We start from the raw sequence: 27,232 nt of genomic DNA on the forward strand, positions 1-27,232 counted from the left end.
TTCCAATAAACTTGTATTTATAAAAACAGAGAATAAGGTTTTGGAATTAATAAAAGGTAGTGCTCACACAACATTGTAAATGTATCGATTGCCACTAAATCATTCATTTTAAAATGGCTAATTTTCTGGCATATGAATTTCACCTCAATAAATCATTAAAAAAAAACAAAAAACCAGGCAGTGGGTAGGAGAATTTGCTTCATAGTCAAAAGTTTGCTGAACCCTGACGAAGATCAACTTTCACTTCTTTGCTTAAACTCATCCCAAGAAAACTTAGCTGGCAGCTATTAATCTTTACCTGAATACTTAATGCCAAGTCACTTACTAACCCACAAAACAATTTATTTTACTTATAGGCAGACCTCAATTCCATCTCTCTCTTTCTCTCTCTCTCTCTCTCTCTCTCTCTCTCTCTCTCTCTCACATACACACACACACACACACACACACACACACACACAGCAGCAGCAGCAGCAGCAGCAGCAGCATAAGCAGCACCAAATTTTATTAGATGAAGGATGCTCTGGGTTATCTCAAAGTAAGTGGTAATGACTGTCAGGCATAGCCATGCCAGAGGAAAGGAAGCATTCCTGGTGTGGTGGGTACTTATGAAATCTAAGGGTCGGAGTCTCCTACATAATACTTGACTACCAGAAAAAAAACTCTTCTTGAGACTCAAAGTCACTGGTTTTGACATGAAAAGGTCTGCAATAGCTAGTTCAGCTTGGCCAGCAGTTCTTCCAGTTCTGGCCGAGCTTTGAACCTTCCCTTGAAGTCTTCGTCAGTGTGCTGGGAAGAAGAAAAAGAAAATAAATGGGAATTACTACAGAGTTTTTAGTTACTCATATATTCACGGCACCCAAAAAAGGGCCATCAGCTAGCTCTGCAGAGGATGATTCAGATTCAACTAACTCTCACTGAGTAACTACTGTGTCCCAGATTTGTATTAAATACAAGGGATTTAATCAGACTTCTGTGCCTTTAGTGTATTTACAGTGTGATATGAGCAGAAAGACATGTAAAGAACTAATGTCAAGATTCTGTTAAGTATCACAACAGGAGATGTGTTTTTATTTTTATCTCAGTGCTAGTGATCAAATTCAGGGCCTTGCGCATTCAAGGCAAGTACTCCACCACTGAGCCACACCCTCAGTCTGTAAGCATTTTTTTTTTTTTTTTGGTGGTACTGGGGTTTGAACTCAGGGCCTCATGCTTCCTAGGCAGGCACTGTACCACTTAAGCCACTCCACCAGCCCTGTAGGCATTTTTTTAATGTGAAAATTATCCTTTCATAATAGGAAATAACACTCATAGGAACTGGAGTATCTTTAATTAGTACGACCAGCACATTCTCTACCTACACATAGATCTATGAATAACCCAGCTAACAACCAGGCAAGCATGGACTCAGAACAAGAGAAGCTAAATAAAGCAATAGCACCAGTGTAACATGACCTGATGGAACTGTGTCATGAGAAAGACTGTTGTAGCAAATGGACCTGAATACCCAGTATTTAGGATAAAGTTCCTAATGTTTTGCAAGTTTCTTACATCCATCCAAACCCACTCCTTTTTTTTTTTCATTTTTCTTTTGTTATTCATATGTGCATACAAGGCTTGGTTCATTTCTCCCCCCTGCCTCCACCCCCTCCCTTACCACCCACTCCGCCCCCTCCCTCTCCCCACCCCTCAATACCCAGCAGAAACTATTTTGCCCTTATTTCTAATTTTGTTATAGAGAGAGTATAAGCAATAATACTAAACCCCCTCCTGATTGGCATATATTCAACTGGGCTATCAAAGGTCTAGGATATGTCTCTCTAAAGTTCGCTTTCCTACTTGTGTTTTGATTTATTATATAATCTTAAGCCATGTTCTTGCGGCTATACTGCGGCCTGAAAGGACAGACTTTGGGGTGTCATGAGCTCACCCCTAACATCAGGATGCTATGATGGAGGTCATCTCCTATAGCACACAAAGCAGCATCCCTGATGACTCAACAGTGCCAGAATAACAATCACAGTACCACCAGACTGCACACCTCTCCTGATTATTATCTGGACTGAGTCATCCACATTTCTCCATTGTTTAGAAATGCAGGCAGTGAGACATTCCTTATCCTCATTTTGAGCACAAGTAGGCCACTAGGTGGCCTATTCCCAAACCAGTACCTACCTCCCTCACTGACAATCTGACTCCTTCTGGAAGATTGCTTTGAAGTATTTCCAAAAAAATCTCTGCAAACGTAGCATTCAAACCACTGATCTGCAAAATGAAGGAGATGCTCTAAGGAAGGGCACTGAAAGCCAAGTAATTAGGCAGACACGGCCTGGGCTCAAATGCCAACCCCAGTAGTATAAGGGATTAACATCAAGTTGGCTTCAGAGCCTAGTCTCTTGCCATTTTTCAAGGTGTTTGCTTGCTGAGATGGTCATTGCCAGTATCTGTTCCTGTAGACCATGGACATCATAACTGGATCAAGAAATTATCAAATTCAGGTTTTCAGATACAACTCAGGTTTATCTACACAGGCCAGGTGCTAACTAGTATCAGCTCTTGTCCTGAGAATCCAGAGGTGAATCAGATATGTGGTACAAAGGCAAGCAGGGGTTGCTACAAGGAACCACAGGAGAAATACCTACCTACTCAATCAGGAAAGGACAAAGTCCAGAGAAGGCAACATCCAGGTGGAGTCTTAAAGAAAAACAGGATTAAATTGGGAGAATTCAATAGTAGCATGGAGAGTTTTCAAGGCAGAGGAAATGGGATTCAGTAAAAGTGGATGCCTACCAGTGTTAGGGAATGAAAACTAGCTCCACATGTGGCTAGAATGAATGGGATGTAAAGAGAAGCAGGAGGTGAATCATAAAGGCACCTGAGTGCTACAGAATTCATACTTTATCCTATGGTCCTCAGTGGCAGGTACTGTCTAGCATTAGACATATTGCAAATAATTTATTTCTCCTGCCTAACAAGTGCAAGTCCCTGAGTTTAAAAGCCAGTACTAGAAAAAAATTTTACTTCTGATAATATTTAAAGAAATAAGGTTTCAAAATACTTTCATTATTTTTTAATTAGCATATTTAATATTCTTCCATTAATTCTCCTTTTACTATCTTGTTGATGTGTTTCTTCAGTGAATCAAAAGTGAGTACATTGGAATTGTAAATAAAATTCCATACAAAGGAATATTATTTGGCTATAAATAATGGGTTTCATTATGACATTTTCATACAGTAAATAATGTACTTTGATCACACTCACTCATATTTCTCCCCTCCCCTCCTTCCCAAACAGTCCCCTTTCTACTTTTTCTTTTTTTTTTTTTAGCAGTACTGGAGTTTGAACTTGGGGCTTTGGGCTTGTGAGGCAGGTGTTCTACCACTTGAATTCCATCTCCAGTCCTATCAAATCTAGATCCCACATATGAGAGAAAACATTAAGATGTGAATTTTTTATTTTATTCATTTTTTTATTTTTTTGCAGGGGGACTCAGGGCCTTGCATTTGGTAGGTCAGTGGTCTACCATCTGAGCTACATCACTTTTTTTTTTTTCTTTTTCCTCACTGGAATATACACTTACTTTATTTTTATTTCTTTATTTATTTTTAAAAATTTTTATTTATTCATATGTGCATACAATGTTTGGGTCATTTCTCCCCCCTTCCCCCCCTTACCCCACTTTACCCCTTGCTACCCGGCAGAAACTATTTTGCCCTTATCTCTAATTTTGTTGAAGAGAGAGTATAAGCAATAATAGGAAGGAACAAGGGTTTTTGCTAGTTGAGATAAGGATAGCTATACAGGGAGTTGACTCACATTGACTTCCTGTGCATGTGTATTACCTTCTAAGTTAATTCTTCTCGAACTAACCTTTTCTCTAGTTCCTGGTCCCCTTCTCCTATTGACCTCAGTTGCTTTAAAGTATCTGCTTTAGTTTCTCTGCATTGAGGGCAACAAATGCTATCTAGTTTTTTAGGTGTCTTACCTATCCTCACCCCTCCCTTGTGTGCTCTCCCTTTATCATGTGATCAAAGTCCAATTCCCTTGTTGTGTTTCCCCTTGATCTAATGTCCGCATATGAGGGAGAACATACGATTTTTGGTCTTTTGGGCCAGGCTAACCTCACTCAGAATGATGTTCTCCAATTCCATCCATTTACCAGCAAATGATAACATTTCGTTCTTCTTCATGGCTGCATAAAATTCCATTGTGTATAGATACCACATTTTCTTAATCCATTTGTCAGTACTGGGGCATCTTGACTGTTTCCATAACTTGGCTATTGTGAATAGTGCTGCAATAAACATGGGTGTGCAGGTGCCTCTGGAGTAACCTGTGTCACATTCTTTTGGGTATATCCCCAAGAGTGGTATTGCTGGATCAAATGGTAGATCAATGTTTAGCTTTTTAAGTAGCCTCCAAACTTTTTTTCCAGAGTTGTTGTACTAGTTTATATTCCCACCAACAGTGTAAGAGGGTTCCTTTTTCCCCACATCCTCGCCAACACCTGTTGTTAGTGGTGTTGCTATTGATGGCTATTCTAACAGGGGTGAGGCAGAATCTTAGTATGGTTTTAATTTGCATTTCCTTTAGTGCTAGAGATGGTGAGCATTTTTTCATGTGTTTTTTGGCCATTTGCATTTCTTCTTTTGAGAAAGTTCTGTTTAGTTCACTTGCCCATTTCTTTATTGGTTCATTAATTTTGGGAGAATTTAGTTTTTTGAGTTCCCTATATATTCTGGTTATCAGTTCTTTGTCTGATGTGTATGAGCTACATCCCTTTTTTTGCTTTAGTTATTTTTCAGGTAGGGTTTTGCATTTTTGTCTGGGTTGGCCTCAAACTGTGATCCTTCTACCTATGCCTCCTGAGTAGCTGGGATTACAGATGTGCACACCACTTTCAGTTTATCTGTTGTCAGTATATAATGAGGGTCACTGAGGACAGGAGATGGAATGAAATTGTATAAAAGGAGAGATGGAGGGTCAAGGGTCTGGAGTTTACCATTCAAAGGCAAGCAGACAAGTTGAAGAAAAGAGCCTGACAGAAGGAGAAAAAAACAGAGGGAAAGAACCAGAGAAGCAATACCCTTTGAGTTCTCTCACAGTACCTACCTGAACCACTCGCTCATGGGTGGTAAGGACTGAGTCCAGAACCATTTTGCTGCCTTGATCCTGCACCCGAAACACCTCCATGGTTTTGGTGGGCATTGCATAACTGTGGAAAAGACTTAGTTGTTGGGGATGTCCACTTAAAACACAGCATCACTTCTATCAGAGTTGTCCCTAAGTACAACCACCACTGCAACACCTACTTAGGTAAGTCCCTCTCCCCTATGGACCTCAGTTTTTTTCATGCATAATAAAATTACAATCTAGGACTATCAGTATATAATTGTAAAGGTCAGGTGTAAAGACAAGATACGACTGAAATAATGGCTAAACAAAAATATGCTATTAAGTGTTGTACTCATCTTACCAAAAAGTTCATCAAATAAGGGGTGGAGGGAAAAAAGTTCATCAAAGTAAAGATGGGGGAGGAGGAGGTGACCCAAACAATGTATACACATGTGAGTAAATGTAAAAACGATTAAAAAAAAATAAAATGAATTGAAATTAAAACTAAAAGTATAAAAAAAAAACTAAAGATAAATGAAGTAATAATAATGACAGTAGGATTCCTGATTTTTCATGCCTCACAAAGTTTCATCATGTAGAGAGACAGGCCCTCTAAAGATGGACCTCTGCAACAGAAAGTTTAACGTAGTAGACACATAATGGTCCTCAATTTAAATATTGGCTCTTCCACTTACTGCCTGCTTGAATGAATGATCCTCTGTTTCTCAGTTTCTACAGTTTTAAAATGAAAATAATAAATATCTGGTTGTTGCAATGGTTAAATGAGATTACGTAAGTAATTTGCTGGTCATGCTACACCCACAAATCCTAATTCCTTTGTCTATACTCAGTAAGTAGTGGGATATTGTGAACTTTTTCAGATGATCTCTCTAAATAATATCCTCTTTTACTTTTTAGCACAATCTCTGATCTCTTCTTGCAATTAAAATATAGTAATAACTTCCTGATAGAAAAAAAGTGGGGTAAGGGGGCTGGGGATGTAGCTTAGTAGAGTGCTTGCCTATGCATAGGCCCTGGGTTCAATCCTTAGCACTGAAAAAAAAAAGTGGGATAATAATAATACGCTTCTTGGGGAGAAGGTGGGGACAGGGATGGGGGGGGGGGAAATGACCTAAACAATGTATGCACATGTGAGTAAGTGAATTTTAAAAAAATGAAGGTGAAATAAAGACTTTTCAGACATACAAAAAAAGTAATAATGCACTTCTTATGGAAGGTCAAATAACATAATTATGTAAAAGCTTTCAGAAAAATAAAAAGTATTCTAAAATGCTATTTTTCCTTCTTGGCATTGTACAGATAACGCTGACTGACTAAGGTGAGAGTTGCCCATTCTTGCCAATAATCATGCATTTTATACTTCAACACTTAACTCAGTAAGAGTTCATTAATTTGTTTATTCATTCAACACATATTTACTAATAGCCCATTCTGTCCTAGGCACTCTGGGAACAAGTGCAGTCTATGCCTTCAGGGAGCTTATTAAGAATGTTTCAGAGACAGGTAAGTACATAAATATCTATACTCCAGTAAGACAGAGGCAACAACAGTATGTGCTGAATAGTACGGGGCAAGAGGAGAACAGGGTAGCTAGCAAAGGCTTCAGAGATTTATCAAGATGTAAAGAATGAACTTAAGTGCTTCCTTGGGTGGGGGGTAGTCCAAGAAAAAAGTCAGCAGTACCTACAGAGGCAAAGAGAGACAGAAGAGGCCCTCAAAGAGAGCCAACAGAAAACCAGACATAGTTTGATAAAGACATACTGGAGGCTGGCGGAGTGGCTTAAGTGGTTAAGAGTGCTGCCTAGCAAGCATGAGGCCCTGAGTTCAAAATCTAGTGCTGCCAAAAAAAAAAGTTTTTAAAAAGACATACTGGAAACTCTGGTAATTTCAAAGTAGAGCAGGTCTTTTTGAGTGATAAGAGTACAGGTAATTTTTTTCTAGTGTCTACACTCTTCTGCACTTTACAGTTTTTCTACAATAAACATTCCTTGGATGGTCAGACAACAAAAACAGAAAGGAAGAAAGGAAAGAATTGAATTTCAAGAGTCAACCCAATTGGCAAAACAGTGCTCCCTTTGGGGAGCAAGTATAAGGACCTGACTTCAATCCCCAACACCACAAAAGCAAACAAACAAACAAACAAAAAAAGAAAAAGTTATGACTCAAATTTTTTGAAAGTGAATTTAAAAACAATAGAGGTGAGAAAAAATAGTCTCATGGTGAGTGACACTGAGTGATGCTTTCACTGTACATAGAGCACAAGGGCTGGGCAACTTCAGGCCTGGAAGCTGCTCCAAAGAGTGAGACTTCCATCTCCACAGACAGCAGCTCAGCAAGGGATGCAGGCAGATTAGGAGACCAGAAGAGGCCTCTTTCTCACCTCTCCAGCCTGAGTAACAGCCCAGCAATTCAGACCATGTACAGAGCAGGAACCAGCACACTGCTCTCTAGCTCAATTCCAACTCAAGGTCACAGTCATCACCCTTATACTACGGTCCCCACTCCAGAGGAAAAATGGATCAAAATTAAGTGAGAATTAGAAGGGAATAAATTAATCTCTGAAAAACTAGACGGTGAGAACATCTAATGATACAACAGTGGGAAAACCTCAATTAATTCAGAGATACAAACTGCTAAAAACAAACAGTTCTTTATGCTCTTAGCTATTTGGAGCAAAGAGTTGGGAAAGTGGCAAAAAACAGCACATCATTCATCCTGCTGTTGTAGGAATCATGTTCATGCCAGTTAGAACTCAGTCTAAATCAAAAATATTTATTCAGTGCTTAGCAATGAGTCAGGTACTAGGCCAGGTCTCAGGGTTAGACTAATAGAAACAGCCCTGGCCTTACAGAGCTTAGAACCTAACAGGAAAGACCATTCATAGTCAAATAAGTACAAGGATAGAGAATGTGTTATGAAAAGGAAGTTAAGGGCTGGAAGTGTGGCTCAAGTGGTAGAGCACCTGCCTAGCAAGCACAAGGCCCTGAATTCAAACCCCAGTACCACTGGGAAAAAAAAAAAAAAAAAGAAAAAGAAAAGGCAGTTATATACTGTCTTTATTTTTCCTAAATCTATGACACAAGGACCTGAAGAAATAACATTCAAGATGACACCTAAGAAAAAAGTAGGGATTGTTAGGTAAAAGCAGAAGAATATTCAAAGCTTTCCAGAGCACATGCAAAGGTTCTGAAGTAGAAATCATCAAAAACAAAGCCCATTAATCTGAGGCAGGTGAGAAGTGCAAGCTGAAGTAAGGGAAGCAAATCCCCTCCCTGGAGCACCTAGCGAGTCATGGGAGGAACTTTTATTCTGATTCTGAGGAAGTGGGAAGCCATGAAGTAGGAAGCATTTTGAGCAGGGGAAGGTCATGATCACATTTCCATTCTAGAAAGGTCACTCTAAATACTAAGTGGAGAACTTGTTAGAAGAATATAATTAGGGGAAAAAAAAACTGGGTTCAAAACAACTTACCACTAATTAGGTATAGGGCTCTGAGCAAGCTACTAACTTAGCTGGACATTATGGGACATGCCTGTAAACCCAGCACACGGGAAGTAGAGGCAGGAGGAATGGCAAGTTCAAAGCCAGCCAGACTATGTAGCCAGTTTTAGCTAGGACTACGTAGTAAAAAAAAAACCAAAAAAACCCAAAAAACAAACTCTTGAAATAATAATGATAACAACAGCAGCAACCAAAAGTTGTTGGGCATAGTTCTAAGTACATAAAATATATTAGCTCCCTTAATTTTCACTACAGACTTTTTGGGTAGGTACTTTTATTAACTCCATTTTATAGAGGAAGCCAAGGCACAAAGAAGTTAAGTAAACTACTCACAGTAAGAATCTCACAGTAAGAATGCAGCAGAGCAAGCAAAACCCAGGCAGTCTGGTTCCAGACCCACTAGGTATAAGTGCTTGGCTGAATTAAATAAGTAATACACAAAAAAGTGCTTAGCTTTTTCAGAATTCCTGGCTGACAGTAGTGTCCAATAAATGTTATCGCCTTCCTGTTTTTACTCAAATGCAGCCAAGGCTTTTTACAGATGGGTTTGTGTGTTTGAATCTTTTTTCCTGCCCCTGTCCTTCTCCCCAAGGCCAGCCCAAGCTAGCCTTAAATTTCTGGGCTCACACAATCCTCTTGCTTCAGCTTCTCTCGTAGGTAGGATTATAGGTTGCTGGATTTTTTTTTTTTTTTAAGCAGCATTTTTGTTTTTTTGTTTTTTTTAAAAAGAGCCCTTCTGAAATTTTAAAAAGTATTCCAGGGAGCTAATCCACTATAGGTATAACAGTAACATTCTGTGAATGACATTTAATGTCTCTTTGCCACCCAATCTCTGAGAAGCTACCTCTAATCCCTGCCAGATGAAAAAAAGTTCTCATTATTACAATACATAATTTACAGTGTTTATAATGTACCACTGTCTGTGCCATGTACTGTCATGTACTATTTTATTGAATTACAAGAATCCAAAGAAATAGAAAAATCATCATTCTCATTATATACAAGAATAAACAGGTTCAAAACTTCCCAAGGTCATCTTGCTAATAACTAACAGAGCTAGAATGTGAATGCAGGCAATCTGATCCAAGAGCTTGTATTCTTAACCACTTGTTATTCCAAGCATGGTCCAGAGACAAGATGCTAGTGAACAAACTGTCATTAACTCATGACAAGATACACACACCAGTCACAAAACACAATTTCATTCACACAAAAAAATTATAATAGCAAGACTTTCTTGATAAAGGAAGCAAAACATTAATGTACATTTTGGCATAGGCTCCTGACAGCTTCTTAGAGTAGTACTTTGAAACCATTACTCCATTTCCACTTTGAACTGCCTTTGTACTTTATTTTCCATGTATCACCTTCCACATTAAGTTATAGTTACTTCTCTTTTCTCTGAGTATATATGTGTATGTACATTGTATATGCCCCCTGAAATCGCCTTAGAACTCTCCACTCACTCACATAATAAGAAAAGGTTCGATAAATCAATAGGTTTTTTTGTTTGTTTGGTTGTTCTGTTTTGAGACAGGGACTCGCTATGTAGAACAGGCTAGCTTCAAACTCAAGATCCCAAGTGCTGAGATTACAGCATATACCACCATCCCTGGCTAGTTTTTTAAATAATTAATTAAAAGCACTTTCACCAGTGGCTCATGCCTATAATCCTAGCTATTTAGGAGGAAGAGATTAGTAGGATCATGGTTCAAGGCCAGCCTAGGCAAAATAATTCTTGAAACCCTATCTCAAAAAACCCCATCACAACAAAGAGCTGGTGGAGTGGCTCAAAGTATAGGCCCGCAGTTCAAACACCCAGTACTGCAAAAAAAAGCACTTTTACTAAACTTTAGGAAATACATACCACACAACTAGATTGTGTAGTCATATTCAAGAATTTGCCATTCTTTCTACAATGTCTGCAGGTCTTCCATGTGGCAGACCTTGGCTAGTGCTAAAGAAACAAAGAAGAACACAATCCCCATCTAGAAGGCATGCATACTCAGAAAGGAGAAGAACTGACACATGAATAGATCATTATAGCCCAGAGCACTAAGTGACACGACAGAGCAGTATGTCAAGTGCTAAAAGAGCAACCAACTCTCTGGGGCATCAGAAAGAGATAAAGCACATTTTTAGGCTTAAAAGAAGTAAAGTATTGTCAGCTATTATCAAATCTTCTAAATAGCACTTTTAGCAGTTAAACTCTAAGTTATAAAGGTTTAAAAGTTCAAATTTGGCTTAAGAATTTAAAGTGAGACCTTGTATAATTAAAAATATGGGCAGAACTGGGTTTAAACCCAAGCAAACTTGCTGATTCTGTGACTTTTGGTCTTTCTAATCCCTTGGTTTCCTGCTCTGTAAAATTAGAATATACTAATATCAAAAGTGTAAGAATATACTTTTTGCACACACACATACTATGCATTTATTATTATGCCATAATGGCAAACTACCTAAGCTATTCTTTACTAATTATGTTTAAAGTCACCTTAAAATTAATTTTAAAAAGAAATTTGAGATACAGAACAACGTGGAACTCATACATTGCTGATCAGAAAGGAAAAGGGTACAGTCACTCTATAAAAGTTTGGCAGTTTCTAATGAAGCCAAACATATACTATTCTTACCAGTTGACCTAACAATTATACTCCTAGAGAAATGAAAACTTAAATGTTATCACAAAAACTTGTAGATATATATTATAGTGGTTTCATTCATTTTTTTCTCATTTTGGGAAACCTTTATTATGAAAATCCACTTAAATAGATGAACTATTTTAAGTGACTTTTCAGCAATTTAGGGTTTGAAGGAATGGCTTCAAGGCAAATTTGGAATCACTTAGAATCCAAACAGGTGGGAGGACAATCCAAGCACCCAACCTCTTGGGTGCCACTGGGCAAGGATCAAGGGCCTGCCTTGGATAGTGGCTTTAGTCTATACTTCAACCAGTGACTGGCTAAATTGTGGTACATCCTTTCAATGAAATGATACTCAGCAACAAAAAGTTAGCAAACTACTTGACACAGGCAAGGTAATGGATGAATCTTCAATATATTATGCTAAGTGAAAGAAACCAGACTCAAAAGGAAAAGTGCTATATTTTTCCATTTAGATGACATTCTACAAAACACAAAACTATAGAAATAGAAAACAGATTGCTAGTTAACTAGAAGTAAGGATGAGAGAGGGACTAATTACAGAGGCAGGAGCAAAGGTCTTGGGATGATGGAAATGTTCTATATCTTGATCATATGGTATATACTCTACTGTAAAAAAACTCAAAGAACGGAAAGGATGAATTTTACTGAATATAAATTATGCCTCAGTAATTCTGACTTTATATCATAACTATAAATGGAAGATCAGTGTCAGCTGCCATAAATAGAAGGTAAGTTAAAAATAAATACAAAGAAAACAAAATACTGTTATAAGATTCTAGCTAGATACTAGTGCTTACCAAGGATTCTGAGCCTGAGGTCCCTTCTCTGTTACTAAGGTTAGAAAGTACTAGATCAGTGTTGAGGACATACCAGCACCACTCTGGAAATTTCTCCTTGAAATAATTAGGTTGAGAGCGAATTTAAAAGGGAAGATATTCGCAACCATATTGTTTAAGGCAAACCACAGGACATCCTCTACTGTCTGAAACACCAAGATAAGATACTTAAAGTGCCTGGCCTGGAGTAGAGAGTGTGTAAATGTTAGTCCCCTTCTCCTTCAGCTTTCCAACAAATCCAAAGAGTACCTAAATCAATGGAGAAAAATATTTGTTAAGATTTCAATTCTCCCAAAATTGATCTCTAGACTCAACACATTCCCAAGGAATCCCAACAGGCTCTTATCACTAGACATCAACAAGTTAATCCTAAGTCTTTTTTAATAGAAAACCAAAGAACCATTATAGTCAAAATCATTCTGAAAAAGAAAAGCAAAGTTAGCAATCAAACTGTAGTGAACAAAACAGTGTGGCACTGGCATAAATATAGGCAAAAACACAGATGAATCTCAAACACATTATACTACATACTGTATGATTCCATTTATATAATAATCTGAAGAAGTTAAAACAATAGGGCTAGGGCTGGCAGAGTAGCTCAAGCATTGAGAGCACCTGCTTAGCCAGCATGAGGCCCTGAGTTCAAACCCCGGTGCCAAGCAAAAAAACCCAATTCAATAGGGATAGAAAACCCATTGGTGGTTGCCAGGGACTTGAATGGTGGAAGGGGGAGGAGGGAGACTGCCTACACACCAGGGAACATCCTGAGTTAATGTAATTGCTCTGTATTTTGACTGTGGCAGATCATATACCTAAAAGTGTAAATTGCACGTAAATTATTTCTCAAAAAACCAACAACAAAACAGCAGAGTGTGCTACCCACACTAGAACATCCCATACAAAAGCATTCTTCCTACCTTTCCTCCACTTTGATGGAGAGATGGTTGCAGAGGTTGTGAACACACTGGGCATAATTCTCTGCCAGGGTCATGTCGTATGCTGTTAGGTGAATGTTTAAAGCCCCATATTCATAATCTGTCCCCAAGTTAATAGGTCCCACTTCCACCTTTCCTCTCTTCTTCTTGGGCTAAAGCAGAAAACAAAAAAAAAAAAAAAAAAAAGAAAAAAGAATTCAAAGTACTGCACAAGAAATTTAGTGGTAGAGGTATGACTCAAGAGGTAGAGCAAGCCTAAGACCCTCAGTTCAAACCCTAGTATTACCAAAAAAACAAAGAAAAAAAATTTAATCATAGTATCTTTATTTATTTATTTTTTGGTGGGACCGTGGTTTGAACTCAGGGCTTCATATTTGCAAAGCAGACCACTTTAAGCCACACCTCCAGTTCATTTTGCTCTGGTTATTTTGGAGATGGGGTCTCACAAACTATTGCCCAGGCCGCAAATCACAATCCTCCCAATCTCAGCCTCCCAAGTAGCTAGGAGTACAGGCATGAGCCACCAGCACTGGGCTGACATTTTTATTTTCACATCAATCTTCTGAATAAAATTGTTCACGGTTTTTCTCTCAGACTATTCTACCTATAGGATGAAGTTCTCTTGGAAGGGAATGGGCAGCTGTGTGTGGGCTGTGACATCAGCCAGTGGAAGGAGAAAGAATAATGCTGGTATTAATTTAACACGAATATGTGTGACTGTCTTCTGCCATTACCTTGTTTGGAGACTCACTTCCCACCTCTAGCACTCTGTTTCTCAATTTGTAAATTGATGGAATTATGCTAGATTCAAGATTCTTTTTTTTTGGTGGTGGTGGAGATTGGACCCAGGGCCTCATGGATGCTAAGCACACACTATTATTGAGTTACACCCCCAGGCTGGATTAAGAGATTCTTAATCCAGAATTCAAAAATGAATTCCAAAGGGTCTGTGCATCAAAATGTAAACGCAAAATTTTACATGTACATTTTTCTAAGAAGAGAATCCTTAGCTTTCATCAAAATCTTAAAGACATTAACAACAAGGAATCTCAGCATTAGTTCTCTTCCAGCCCTTCTAGTTCTGAAATTCTACAATTATGTATACAGACTTCCCTCTGAGAACTGAGAGGGAGAATAACTTTTATTCCTATCTTCCTTTTAATGCAAAGTATTGCTTTAATACATATCAACCTATAAAGACTGCTGTCAATAGTATGAGGTCTGGGAAAATATACTTTTTTTTTTTTTTTTACTTTTTTTAAATTTTTATTGTTTTATTATTCATATGTGCATACAATGCTTGGATCATTTCTCCCCCCTGCCCCCACACCCTCCCTTACCACCCACTGCACCCCCCTCCCTCTCCCCACTACCCCCTCAATACCCAGCAGAAACTATTTTGCCCTTATCTCTAATGTTGTTGAAGAGAGAGTATAAGCAATAATAGGAAGGAACAAGGGTTTTTGCTAGTTGAGATAAGGATAGCTATACAAGGAGTTGACTCACATTAATTTGGGAAAATATACTTAACGCAATGTAGATCAGGATGAAGAAAGCTTCTCAACTGAAAATAATCTAACCTAAATGCCCATCAAGCGATGGACTTGTTAAAGAATGCAGCTGAAAGAAGAAATAAGGAACTTCTTTATGTACTCATATGGCAAGATCTTTAAGATAAAAAGGAAACTGTAAAAAGTGTGTTTACAATAGTGCTACACCTACACAGTGGGTGGGAGAGAATAGGGGTGTTTGTGTGTGTGTGTAATTATATGCACACTTTTTTGCTTCCATATCCAAAAAATATCTCAGGAAGAATGTATAAATAAACCCTAATATTATTGACTACCTATGAGGAAACTGGACAGTGAGGGAAGGGATCAAAAGGAGCCCTTTCTTTTTTGTTTTGTTTTGAGAAAGGGTCTCAATATGTAGCCCTGGCTGGCCTTGAACTCACATCTTCCTCCTTTCACCTTCCTAGTGCTGGGATTATAGATATATGCCACTATATCCGGCTGTAAGGGGCCTTTTTATTTTTTTTTAATTTTAATTTTTTTTATAAGGGGCCTTTTTAATGATCTGCTTCCTATATTTAAAAACTGGGAGATCGGAGATTTAGCTTAGAGGTACAGTACTGGCCTAGCAAGCCAGAGGCCCTGGATTCAGCCTCCAGCACCAAGAGAAAAAAACTTGGGGAACTAGAGATACAGTTCAGTGACAGAGAGCTTGCCTACCAAGCATGAGGCCCTTGGTTCAATTCCCAGCACAATAAATAAATAAAGTAATAAAGTGAATCTTTTATTGATTCAAAATTAGAATCATAGGGTTGGGGGCATGGTTAAAGTGGAAGAGTATCTGCCTAGCAAGCACCTGGTCCTGAGTTCAAACCCAAGTACGACCAAAAAAAAAAAAATCTTAAAATCTATTATTTAAAAATTATTTTGGCTGCACACCAGTGCTCACAGTTGTAATCCTAGCTACTCGGGAGGCAGAGATCAGGAGGATCAAGGTTCAAAGCCAGCCCTGGGCATGAGACCCTATCTCAGAAATACCCAATACAAAACAGGGCTGGCAGAGTGGCTCAAGTGGTACATCACTTGTCTAGAAAGCATGAAGCCATGAGTTCAAACTCCCCCTCAACCCCCCCAAAAAAGGAAAATTTTATTACAATATAATATTCATACCCCAAAATCCATAAATAAGTACAGTTTAAGGAATTTTCACAAAATGAACATACTTGTATAATCAGTATCCTAAACAAGATCAGATCTTTACTACTACCCTAAAGGTCTTCTTTCCCCAAATTGGTAACTACTATCCTGACTTACAAAACAATAGGGCTATTTTGCATGAAAATGGAAGGATAGAGCCCATTCTCTTTCATGTATGGATTCTCTCATTTATTATGCTTGTAAAATTCATCATGTATTATGTATGCCACTATATAAACATATTATAATTTATTTGCCCTTTCTACTGTTGGTAGGAATTTGGGTCAGTTCCAGTGTGGGGCCATTATAAATAGTGCTGCTACCAATGTTCTTATATGTTTCTTTTAGTGAATATATGTGTGTGATACATTCAGACAGTTTTACAAAGTAAGCTTTCAAGTTAGGCCCTCTCCAGCAATGTATGAAAGTTCTAATTGCTCTATATTATTGCCAAAACTTTCAAAACTCCACATAGTCAGATTTTCTGGCATTCTATTTGCTTTGGGTATTCTAGTGAATATGAAGTGGTAACACACTGAGGTGTTAATTTGCATTTCCTTTATGTGTACTGATATTGAAGGCACCTTCAGCACCTTCCCATATGTTTAGTGGCCATTTGAACATTAACTTTTGTAACCTAGGGCCTATTCATGTATTTGGCCAATTTTTATTTTATTTTATTTATTTTTTGATGCTGGGGATTGAACCCAAGGCCTCAAGAATGCTAAGCATGTGTTCTATCACTGAGCTATACCCCCAGTTCCCTGCTCATTTTAGGGTTTTTTGGGAGGAGGGGGCAGCACTGGAGTTTGAACTCAGTGCCTCACACTTGGTAGGCAGACACTCTTACCACTTGAGCCACTCCACCAGCAGCTTTTTTTTTTTTTTTTTTTTTTTTTGGTGGCACCACTGGGCTTTGAACTCAGGGCCTCACACTTGCTAGGCAGGTGCTCTACCATTTAAGCCACTCTCCACTAGCCCTATTTTTTTCAAGGGGGAGGGGGTAGAGAGAAAGAGAGAAATATTTCCAGCCCTGATGCAGGAAACGAGAGTAAAGACTCCCCTTGCTCATTTTAAAAGTTGGATTGTCTGTCTTTTTTTACTGATTTATAGAAGATTTTTATATTCTAGATATGATCCTTTGTACATATTCATAAATATCTTTTCTTTTTCTTTTATTTTGATGAGTTCTTATTTTTTAATATAATCCAATTTATTCTTTTTTTTGTCTTATGGTCATATTCATTTTTGTGTCCATTATAAGAAATCTTTACCTACCTTAAGGTCATGAATATATTCTTATATTTTATCTTCTGGTAGTTTTATTATTTTAACATTTACATTTATTGATTGATTGGTGGTGGGGACAGAAACCCAGGGCCTTACACAGCAAGCACATCCTCTACCACTGAGCTACACCTCCAGTCTTGAACCCATTTTTAAGAGATTTTTACATATGATGTGAAACAGGAGTCAAAAATCACTTTTTTTCCACATGATCATCCAGCTCAGAGTTATTGCACTGCAGGGTCACCTTTGTCATAAACTAAGTGTGTACAGATACGTGGATCTGTTTCAGAATGAAAGGAGGGAGGAAGTGTTAAGATTACATGTCTTAAGTCACTCTATCTAGCACCACTGGGCTAACTGGCTACCACAGCAGAGCTATTCTGGACAGAGGATCTTAAATGGTACCACCATACTCCTCCAGGGCAGCCTAGGAGAGCAGGAACCCAGTATGGAGAAGTAGGGGAAGGACAAAGAAATGGTCTTTTCACAAGGCCAGTAATACAGATGATAGACTTGATCTCACAGGATGGGAGCTGAGCAAAAGATATGTAAAGTGGTTAATTCAATCTGTGGCACATATTTAAACTCAATAAACATTAACTTTTGTCATTATTTTCATATTTATAGTCCTCATCCTATCACGTGCCTGGCAGAGAAAAAACATGCAGTGCATCACTACTTTGGAATTTCAGAATGGGAAGGAATTTAGAGATGATTCTCTCCTGGTTCTTCATCTTTGTATGGGAAGAAGAAGCTCAGAAAGATTAAGTATGTCTTCCAGAGTCACATATTCACACAGGACAAACAGACACCAGGAACTAAAACCCAGACCATCTTAACTGCAATACAGGGGTTTTTCCAATGCCTCTTCTGTATGACTAAAGTTCTCAGCAGTGGTGGCCAACCCAGGGTGCTAGACCTTGCTATGAGTGAGAAACTAACCATCAAGGTACAGGGACCTTGCTTTCTCCTCTTCAAAGCCCACCACCCCCATAGCCAAATGCAGCAAAGAGGACTTCTCATCTTGACAGTCAGCACTTCTGTCATAGCTGTGAAGAATTCTAAAGCATAAATGCAATAGGGAGCAGCTAAAAATTTCCAGCAGAGAGGGGAGGAGCTTCTCTGAAGCCTAAGGAGGCTTTTCTTAACCGAGGACAATGTCAGGAGTCTTCAAAGGTGTAGCTTTAAGCTAACAAAGAAAACTGATTCCAGTATCCCTCTTGGCATCTCACTTTTCCATGTTGCCCTATATCTGCCTGGACTGATCCACATTATCAGGAACCCACTGTGATATTATTATATTTCAGTTCTGAGCCAGGGCATAGCACAGTCAGCAAGAGCTTAACTGCACATTATAACAGATACTAGTCTCCATTAAAAAAAAATTGTGGACCTGGAAGTTGAACACAGGGTCTCGTACATGCCAAACACATATTCTACCACTGAACTACACTCCCTGCCCTAGTGTGTGTAATTTTACCTGCAAAACTTTTCTCATGTCCATCTTCTCCTCTCTATTCTTACTAAGTTCAGGCCTTCATAAATGCCATGGGGAGCTAGTAAAGATATCTGTGCAAGGGTTATACATGAACAGAGCTATGTTTTAGGAAGCCCATGCTGACTGCACATGAAGGACAGCCAGGCAAGAAAGGATGGGAGGCTAGGAGAAAGGTGGTAAGGAAGATGGACTACTGTCTACCATCAAACCTTGACACTCCTATGACTGGTCTGGATTCATTATGGGGTGGCACAGGGGAGCCCTTCTCAGGTCCCTGTAGGACTACATTATGGTCCTCTGAATGGACCATAAGATAAATTACTAAACCAGTTTTGTATAGAAATGTCTACATTATTACCCCTATTATACAGACAGAAAACTGAGGTCTTCTGTAGGCAAGTTATTTGCCAAGATAAGTCAGAAGCTTTGCTGGAAAATTAGGTTCTTACAGGCTCATATAGGTGGAAGAGTTTTTTTGGTTTTTTTTTTTTTTAAGTGATAATGAGAGCATAGTTTATTAGGATAGGACTGAAAGAAGATGGTCTCTAGAATGAGAACAACCTGGAAGGGATCTTAAGAGATAATGTAGTCTCTCCTTCCCCTAATACAAAGGGGAAATGATAACAGTACAATAGTAAGGAAATGGCAAAGCCAGTGCTGAAAGTTGACTATATGTGCAACCCCAGGCTCTCTCCTCTAAAGTGAGAGCATCTGCCTATCACTTATAGGCTATATTGTTTAGAGTGAGAAAATTGGAAAGGAATTAAATCATCCTAATCCTTCAACAAAAAGGCTGATAAGCTTGTAGGAAATTCAGCTTCTAGAAGTTCTGGTGGTGAAAATAACAAAATTTACACCTGGATGCCTGGATGATTTGGTGACAGCCCTCTAAACAGTCCATATGAGTTGTGAGGTACATACTGATTGAGTGAGCTTGTTTATAATTCAGTGTCACACATTAAGACAAAGACACAGGTCTGGCCCTGAGTAGGGTGGCAAGAAGGTACAGCTTGGTGCTGCTTAAGACTCAGATGGAAGCCAAAAAAATCTGGACTCAAATACTAACTACCTGCTTAGTCACTGTGTAACAATGGGTAACCTCGCTAGGCCTCAGTTTCCTTATCTGTAACAGCAAAGTTATGAAGCGGTAGGTATCTGTAGGGACCTGCAGTGAATTTATATCAAATAGAAGTAGCATAGATATTGAATGAATTCTGATTATCTTCAGCCTAAAAATTGGCTCTGGAAATTACTAGTCATTTGGGGAAGACATTTAATCTTTCTGAGTCTCCAACTGTGTTATGTTACTGAACTCTGATCAGTGGACTATGAGAAGAGATATGTGCAATTTCTTGAATATTTTCTCTCTGTCTGTCTGTCTGTCTGTCTCTCTCTCTCTCTCTCTCATTATATAGCCCAAGCTGGCCAGGAACTTGCAATCCTCCTCTCTCTGCCCCCCAAGTGCTGGGATTGTAGGCATGCAACACCATGCCTGGCTTCGTGGATATACTCTTAACACGAAGCAGCATGGCTCCTACTACCCAATCCTCCGCAGTGGCTGGAATGCAGACATGACGGCTGAGAAGGAGCATTTATCTTGGTCTATGAGAGAAGCAATGTGAGAAGTGTGGCAGGACAAAGGCTGGAATAGCTACTTATACTTTTATGTGAGAGAGAAATTTCTATCTTGTTTAAGCCGTTACTATCGTAGTTCTAACTGGTATGATAGCCAAACCACTATCCTAATTCAAATAAGAAAGTACTATATCTCATTCATTTCTTTATTCCTAGAGCCCAATAATATTAAATGTCAAGTTGAATTAACTGGATTCTGGTTCTGTCATTTACCAGTCATTTGTTCATAGAGAGATCACTTCTGTTCCTCAATCCTTTTCTGCCCTGCCTAGCTCATAAAATAGTTGGTAAATCAAAAGGCAAGATTTTCACGTTTGTTTGGTTGCAAAGGGTCTAAAAAAAAAAAAATCATGTTTCCTTTGTGAAAAACTATGAAATACTTCTCAATGTACCTTTATCAGATATATCAAGCAGACTTCACTAGCAAAAAACATGGTTATATTATATAAATGGAATTCTTTGCATGTCAAATAAATTTAGAAAATTCTAATCATTCATTTAATGTTTTTCTAAAATGGGGAAGACGGTTATCCTTAAACTCAAAGAGGGGTTTGGCTCTAGAACCACCAGTGTTCCAAGGATGCATGGCACTGACATAATCACTATGAAAGCACTTTGAAAAGGGAAAGGGATCGTTGCTACTATTTATGTCAAATTATGAACCCCTCTAAAAATCTGACATGGTTATAATTTGGCAGAACAGGTGAGGCAGAAACCAGGAGCTCTGATGGCAAAGGTCAGGTCTTCATAGAAGTCACCCTGTGCCTGGAAAAGCCCCAGGAAACTTTTCTATGTTCTTTGTAGCCCAGTGTTACCAGCTACCCCAGGCAACTAGATACTCCTGGAACAGTGTCTGGTTCAACTTTATATTCCAGTGCCAAGAATGCTGATGGCATTCAATAAATGTTTATTTCACTAAATTCCATGACACTCTTGCTGACTCTGAGAATGCTGCTTACTCGTTTATTTATTTGAAACTGACAGATGACATTATATGTATTTACCATGTTCAACAAGATCACAGAATTACTTCTGTATTTCTGCTCACTTATTTTGGTTTATTCCTATAGTAAAGCACTTTCGACATCTATTTAGTTACATTTTTCCCAAGGTCACATAGTTGGGAAGAGGTATACCTGCAAACGAAACCCAGATCTGCCTCTTTTTTCTTTTTTTTTTTTTTCTGGTGGTACTGAGGTTTTGAACTCAGGATCTTCAGCTTGCTAGGTAGGTGCTCTACCACTTGAGCCATGCCCATAGCCCTTACTTAGTTACATTTTGGAGGACTAACTTTCCCAGCTGACTATACTTTCTGTAGGAAGAGACCAAGTCCCATTCACCTAAGCATTACTGATGCTCAGCAAAGTGCTGGACACATAGTAGATGCTCAATGATGGTTTTTCTTTTTACTGAGTTATAAGAAGCAGACTTGAAGGAAAACAAGGGTGCTGGATGCTGGAATAAAACAACCCTCCTCAAGCCAGTCCTATAATTCTTGTCTAGCCCTATAATGGGTAGACCAGCAAAGCCAATCTTTTTGTTCCCAGGAAGCTAAGACTGTTAGCATGAAGTGATTCTGAACTGCTGACTTTCCTGTGAGTGATTACACTCTTCTCACAGACCGGCTAAGAGTACTGATCTACATACAGGTGCTACAACAAAATAAACTGGTATCAGAAATGGCAGGCACCTCCTTATGTCAAAAACAAATAGCACAACATTTCCAAGTGAAAAGGTATCTTGATTACTTGGGGCCATTCTATAAAGAGGAAGGAAACTGCCTGAGTTTCAAGAGACAACTTACTCTCTTACCCTAGAGCCCAGAAATGAGAACACATAACAAGTACAATCTGACAACTTACATTGTCTCTTGATTTCATCCACCCACATCTTCCCCTCAGCAATTGTCTGATTACTGAGTTGCTATTACCTCAAGATTGGAAGCTAGACAAAAGCTGAGGGCAAGTGAGTAAGTGACCTTGGGAGAAATGAGCTACCACAAAACAAATGTGTAGGAGTATTATTTTTATTTCTATCAAATATAAATCACTCCAAAAAATCTGAAGGTTTTTCAGTTCAACCAAATGATCATGAGGGAATAGTGAGATGTATACATTAAGACAATCCTATGTCTGGAGCTATTCTCTGAAATGTAATCTCTCATTGCCACGAATTGAGTTGGGTCTTAAGGATGAGTCCCATGGAGAAAAGAAAAAAGGGTATCACCCACAGAAAGGAAAAGAGCATATACAAAGGCACAAAGGCAGGAGACAGAGTGGTACATGAGAAAATGTGCAAAGAGAAATCACTGAGAAGGAGGTGAGATATGTAGTGTAAGAAATCTGGCATATTGTGGGTTGCTGCCATCCTCCTTTCCATGCAGCCGCCCAAGAGGAAGCTTCATTTTTACCTCTCTTCTCATTACTTCTCAGAGAAGCATCAGGGAAAAGGACACAGGATAGAGGGATGGAAACTAGCTTAGAGTTATAAACCAGGCAACACAAGAAAGAAGTAAAACTAACTTTGACGAGGAAAGCAGAGATGAACTAGATGTCCTTCTCCTTCCAAGGTTCAAAGTCAAAAGACTGAATGGGACCTCTGGAAGGAGGAAAGGGATTATACCAGCAGAAATGGGACAAGGCAGGATTGGTGGAATGGCTCGAGTGGTAAGCATGTCTGCCTAGAAATGGGACAAGGCTGGGCACTTTGCATGTAAGCATGAGAATTAACTCTTGTCTCAGGGATGTTAGGCTCAAAGAGGATCAGACAGACTGAGAGGAAAAAAATGGGAATCTGGCTACTTACTGTTTTTTGTTGGCTATAGGCTTAGGGAGAAATAGAAAGGAGGCCACACAAGATTCCTTCTAGTTTATCCAGTCCAGTTTCCCAAGGGGTAAATGTGACAGGGACAGAGCCTCTGTAAGCTGGCTGATGAAAGGTTTCATTGTGCTGTCTATGCAGGAAGTAAGAAGCCTGGGACTTCAACCACTATCCAGCACTTGTCTGCTAGTCACCCTGGGATACTGAATGACATCAGAGAGAAGCCTACAGCCCTAACCAAAACAGCCAAGGTCATCTGGAGCCAGCTGTGTGCAGATAGTGGGTTATGTTTGCCACCTCTGATTTACAAATCCTCAGGGTAGCCCCAGTAACTACATTTCAGCTTAGCTTGATCAATATTTACTGTTCCCTGCTTGATACCAGGCCCTGTGCTGGACACTAAAGATACAGAGAAAAGTGAGACATGGCCCCTACTCTTAGGTAGCTCACAATCTAGAAGGGGAGATAGTCATCAAAAGATGGTTATGCATAAGGCAGTAAGTCCTAGAAGAGAGGACCTGGCAGCTCAGGGTAGGACAAATAACCTAGTACAGGGAATCCAAGAAGGTTTCTCAGAAGGGGAGAGTCATTTGTGTCCTAATTTAAAGGTTGAAGAGGGCTTAGTGGTATACACTTGTAATCTCAGCCCTCAGGAGGGTAAGGCAGGAAGATCACAAATTCTAGGCCAGCCTGGGCTACATAAAGAATTCAAGACTGGCCTAGGCTACATGGCAAGGCAAGTCTCAAGGTGGGGGAGGGAAGGGGACACAACACACCCAAAAAAAAGGTTGAGGAGAAGTTTGTTAGATGAAGAAGAGGAAAAGGACTTCCAAGTAGATAAACAGCATGTGAGAGTTGTGAGAGCATTGAAAGAGTAGGATAATGTGAATAAAAAGCAAGGGACATAATATAGTTAAGTCATGATATCCATGAGATGGGAGAAGAGGCTGGTGAGAAAGACTGGGACAGATGGCATTAAGTTTCCTTTTCTGTTTGTTTTTATGGTGCTGGGGTTTGAACTCAGGGCCTCACACTGGCTAGGCAGGTGCTCTAACACTTGAGCCACTCCACCAGCCCTAAATTCCCTTTTATACCCAGCTAAGGAGCAAGTGAGAGCACGGCACATGTGGAAAATTATCTGAGAGGGAGGATCCCAGGGGGAAGGGTAGCAAACAAAACTAATTCCCTTTCCCACTAATTTATGTGGGACTTTTAGAAGGGGGATATCCTAAAATAAAACAACACCAACAACTTACTCTAAGGTGTCACAACTCAGAAAGGGTGTAAATCACTCCTGAATTTTAATAGCACTTTGTTATCTTCCTTTTAACACTTACACTTTCTGCCTGGGAGCATAATAATCTGTGTCTTACATCTGCTGGTTTACCAGCTCCCTCTGGTAAACCAGATCTTGTTTAATTTATTCCGTAAAATTGTTTTCAACCCACTCTGAATAGGAAAGGCATCAACTGGGTGTAGCAAATAACAGAGACTCAATAAATATTTCATAGCGTCACAGCACCCAAGTGAAAGACTTGTGAATATATTCTAATACAGGGTTTCTCAACCGTTGTGAAGAATCTGATAAAAGATATAAGGGCAGGGGATACACCTCACTGTTAAAGTACTTACCTACTATGTGCAAGGCCCTACAGAAAAAAATTCAGATAAGTGCTATAGACTCAGGCCACACCTGAGTGTGCAGTGGCACACACCTGTAACCTCAGCACTTGGGAGACTGAGGCAGGAGGATTTTGAGTTTGAGGCCAGCCCAGCCTGGACTACATAGCTAGTTACAGGTCATCAGCCTGGGCTACATAGCGAGAACTTGTCTCAAAAAAAAAAAAAAAGCTTTGGGACACTTCCTAGAAAAATTCTCATATGGTAAACATTTTACATATAATTTCAGGACATCATGCCTAGAGAAGTAATTTACCTAAAGTCACAAAGCTGAAAAGTGTCAGAACTCAGCTTAGACCACAAATTTCCTGGTTCCTAATCCAATACTCTTCCCATGACAAAGGAAAATTTCAGTAGAGCATCTGTATCCTGCTGGGAGCCTGCCTAACACTGGGCTCAAGAATGAATGTTCATCTCATGGAATTCTTTGATGTAAGGTTGATGCTCAGGAGAACATGACAAGTTTAGAGACTTCTGAGGTCCAAATACAATGACTTAGACCTCTGCCATCGAAAGAGAAGCAATGGGAGATGGGCACGGTTGGGTGGGATCATTAAAACAAGCCAAAGAACTAAAAGATGCTGATGTCTTCCCAAGTAGAACAGCAAAATCTTCCCAATTGTACTGCTTACAGGAAGTGATAAAATAGAGATTCAAAGCCAAAACACAACTCTAATCCATTTTGCTCTGGTTATATTTTGGAGATGGAGGTCTCACAAATTATTTGCCTGGGCTGGCCTCAAACCATGATCTTCCCAACCTCAGCCTTCCAAGTAGCTAGGATTATAGGCATGAGCCACTGGCACCCAGCTTCAAAGCCAAATATTCCATCAGGCCAGTGATGTATTCACTCCACCACAAAATATTCTGCACAAGTGGAGAAATATTACCAGCCACAGAACTGATCATGCAGCTGGGCAAGATAAACAGGTGAAATAATTGTATGATGGCTAAAACTAACCCCCCAGTTAGCAGTGGTAACGGATTCAATTCTGCAAACAATATAAAAATCAGCTATTTTGCCTGAAAGTATCAACCCACCTCTATTTGCCACACACCACTCACTCAACTAATATGAATTTTACATTTTCTGCTCTGAGGTTCATATTGATCTACACACTAAGAAGATAAATATATTTTTTAAATATCAAAAAATAATAAAACCAAACCATTTAATTGTATTTTTGTAGTAATGTTGATTGAACTCAGGGTCTCACACTAGGCAAGTGCTCTATCACTTGAATCATGCTTCCAGTCTTTGCTTTTTTAAAGTGTTTTTAAGATAGGGTCTTGTGCTAAATTTGCCCAGGCTGGCTTTGGACCACAATCCTTCTGCCTCCTGAGTAGCAGAGATTATAGGTATGTACCACCATACCCAATCTGATTTTAAAACAGGATTTTGGTAACTTTTGCCTGAGATAGGGTTTTGGTAACTTTTGCCCAGGCTAGTCTCAAACCATGATCCTTCTGTCTCTACCTCCACAGCAGCTGAGATTACAGGTGTGCCTTCCCACTTCTGCCATTAGCTATTTACTGTAATGATTTATCTTAGGGATAAGACTGGAAGCTGGAAGAACTATCTCCACTTTGGATAATGCCAAACTAAATAACCAAAGAGGACTGAGGGTCAACTCCCTATCCTTTCTAGCTCCAATGCATATGTGATCTTCATATCTTTACAAAAGCTGCACATCACCCTTTTCTAAAGGACTCCCCTTGCTCCTTACCTCTTGTTCTTTAATTAGGTGCTTGTATCTTCCAATGCCATGAGTGGGTTTTGTCTTATATTGCCGACTGGCACTCAGTACAATGCCACCTAAAAGAGAAAAAACAAGACAAACCTGTTTCTAAGCGCCTCAGAGACAGACAGATCATGTTTATGGAGACAGTTTCTTCCTGCAGGACTGAGAATACTTGAGGCTACAAGGCATCTTGTTGGTATAAATAACCATAGGTATTTCTCTCTTTTTTTTTTTTGCAGTACTGGGGTTTGAACACAGCACCTATACCTTAAGCCACTCCACCAGTCTTTTTTTTGTGATGGGTTTTTTTGAGATAGGGTCTCAGAACTATTTGCCCAGGCTGGATTCGAACCAAGATCCTCCTGATCTCTGCCTCCTAGATAGCTAGGATTATAGGCATGAGCCACCAGAACCCAGCCCATAGGTATTTCTTGATCCTGGACTATCTCTCAGTTTGCCCTTCTTTTCTCTCCTTTTAGCTCCTGGGATATAGCTAATCCCCACTACTCCTCGTTCCCTGGAAAATTCTCTCCTGTGAAGGCCACTGGGGGTAAGAGGGCAAAATATATTCTCATGAGGCTCCCATCTGTTTTTGTTCCTCAATAGGTAATAATCCTTTGAAGTTTCTAAAGGGGATTGTACAGAGGAAGAGGTAGTCAACAAAAGTAACCAGTAAAGAAGAGGATCACAGAGTTCTATAAAGGTTGTTTTGCTTATTTTCACAGTACTGGGGTTTTGAACTCAGGGCCTCACATTTGCTAGGTGGATGCTCTACCAATTGA

General features: G+C 39.3%; 1 protein-coding gene across 1 annotated transcript in view; it reads right to left on the bottom strand.

The window, feature by feature from the left end:
- Positions 1-488: 488 nt before the first annotated feature.
- The window catches only part of Mrpl48 (mitochondrial ribosomal protein L48), a 47,092-nt gene continuing 20,348 nt past the window's right edge, over positions 489-27,232 (bottom strand). Inside the window, exons 4-8 of the mRNA XM_074083414.1 lie at positions 26,436-26,524; positions 13,060-13,229; positions 5,116-5,218; positions 2,176-2,265; positions 489-789 (exon numbers count right to left, since the gene is read on the bottom strand). Coding sequence (XP_073939515.1) covers positions 715-789; positions 2,176-2,265; positions 5,116-5,218; positions 13,060-13,229; positions 26,436-26,524 — 527 coding nt within the window. The 3' untranslated portion in view covers positions 489-714. The remainder of the gene's footprint in view (positions 790-2,175; positions 2,266-5,115; positions 5,219-13,059; positions 13,230-26,435; positions 26,525-27,232) is intronic.

This window comes from Castor canadensis, chromosome 1, assembly GCF_047511655.1.
Source record: "Castor canadensis chromosome 1, mCasCan1.hap1v2, whole genome shotgun sequence".
In the NCBI taxonomy this organism is placed as follows: domain Eukaryota; kingdom Metazoa; phylum Chordata; class Mammalia; order Rodentia; family Castoridae; genus Castor; species Castor canadensis.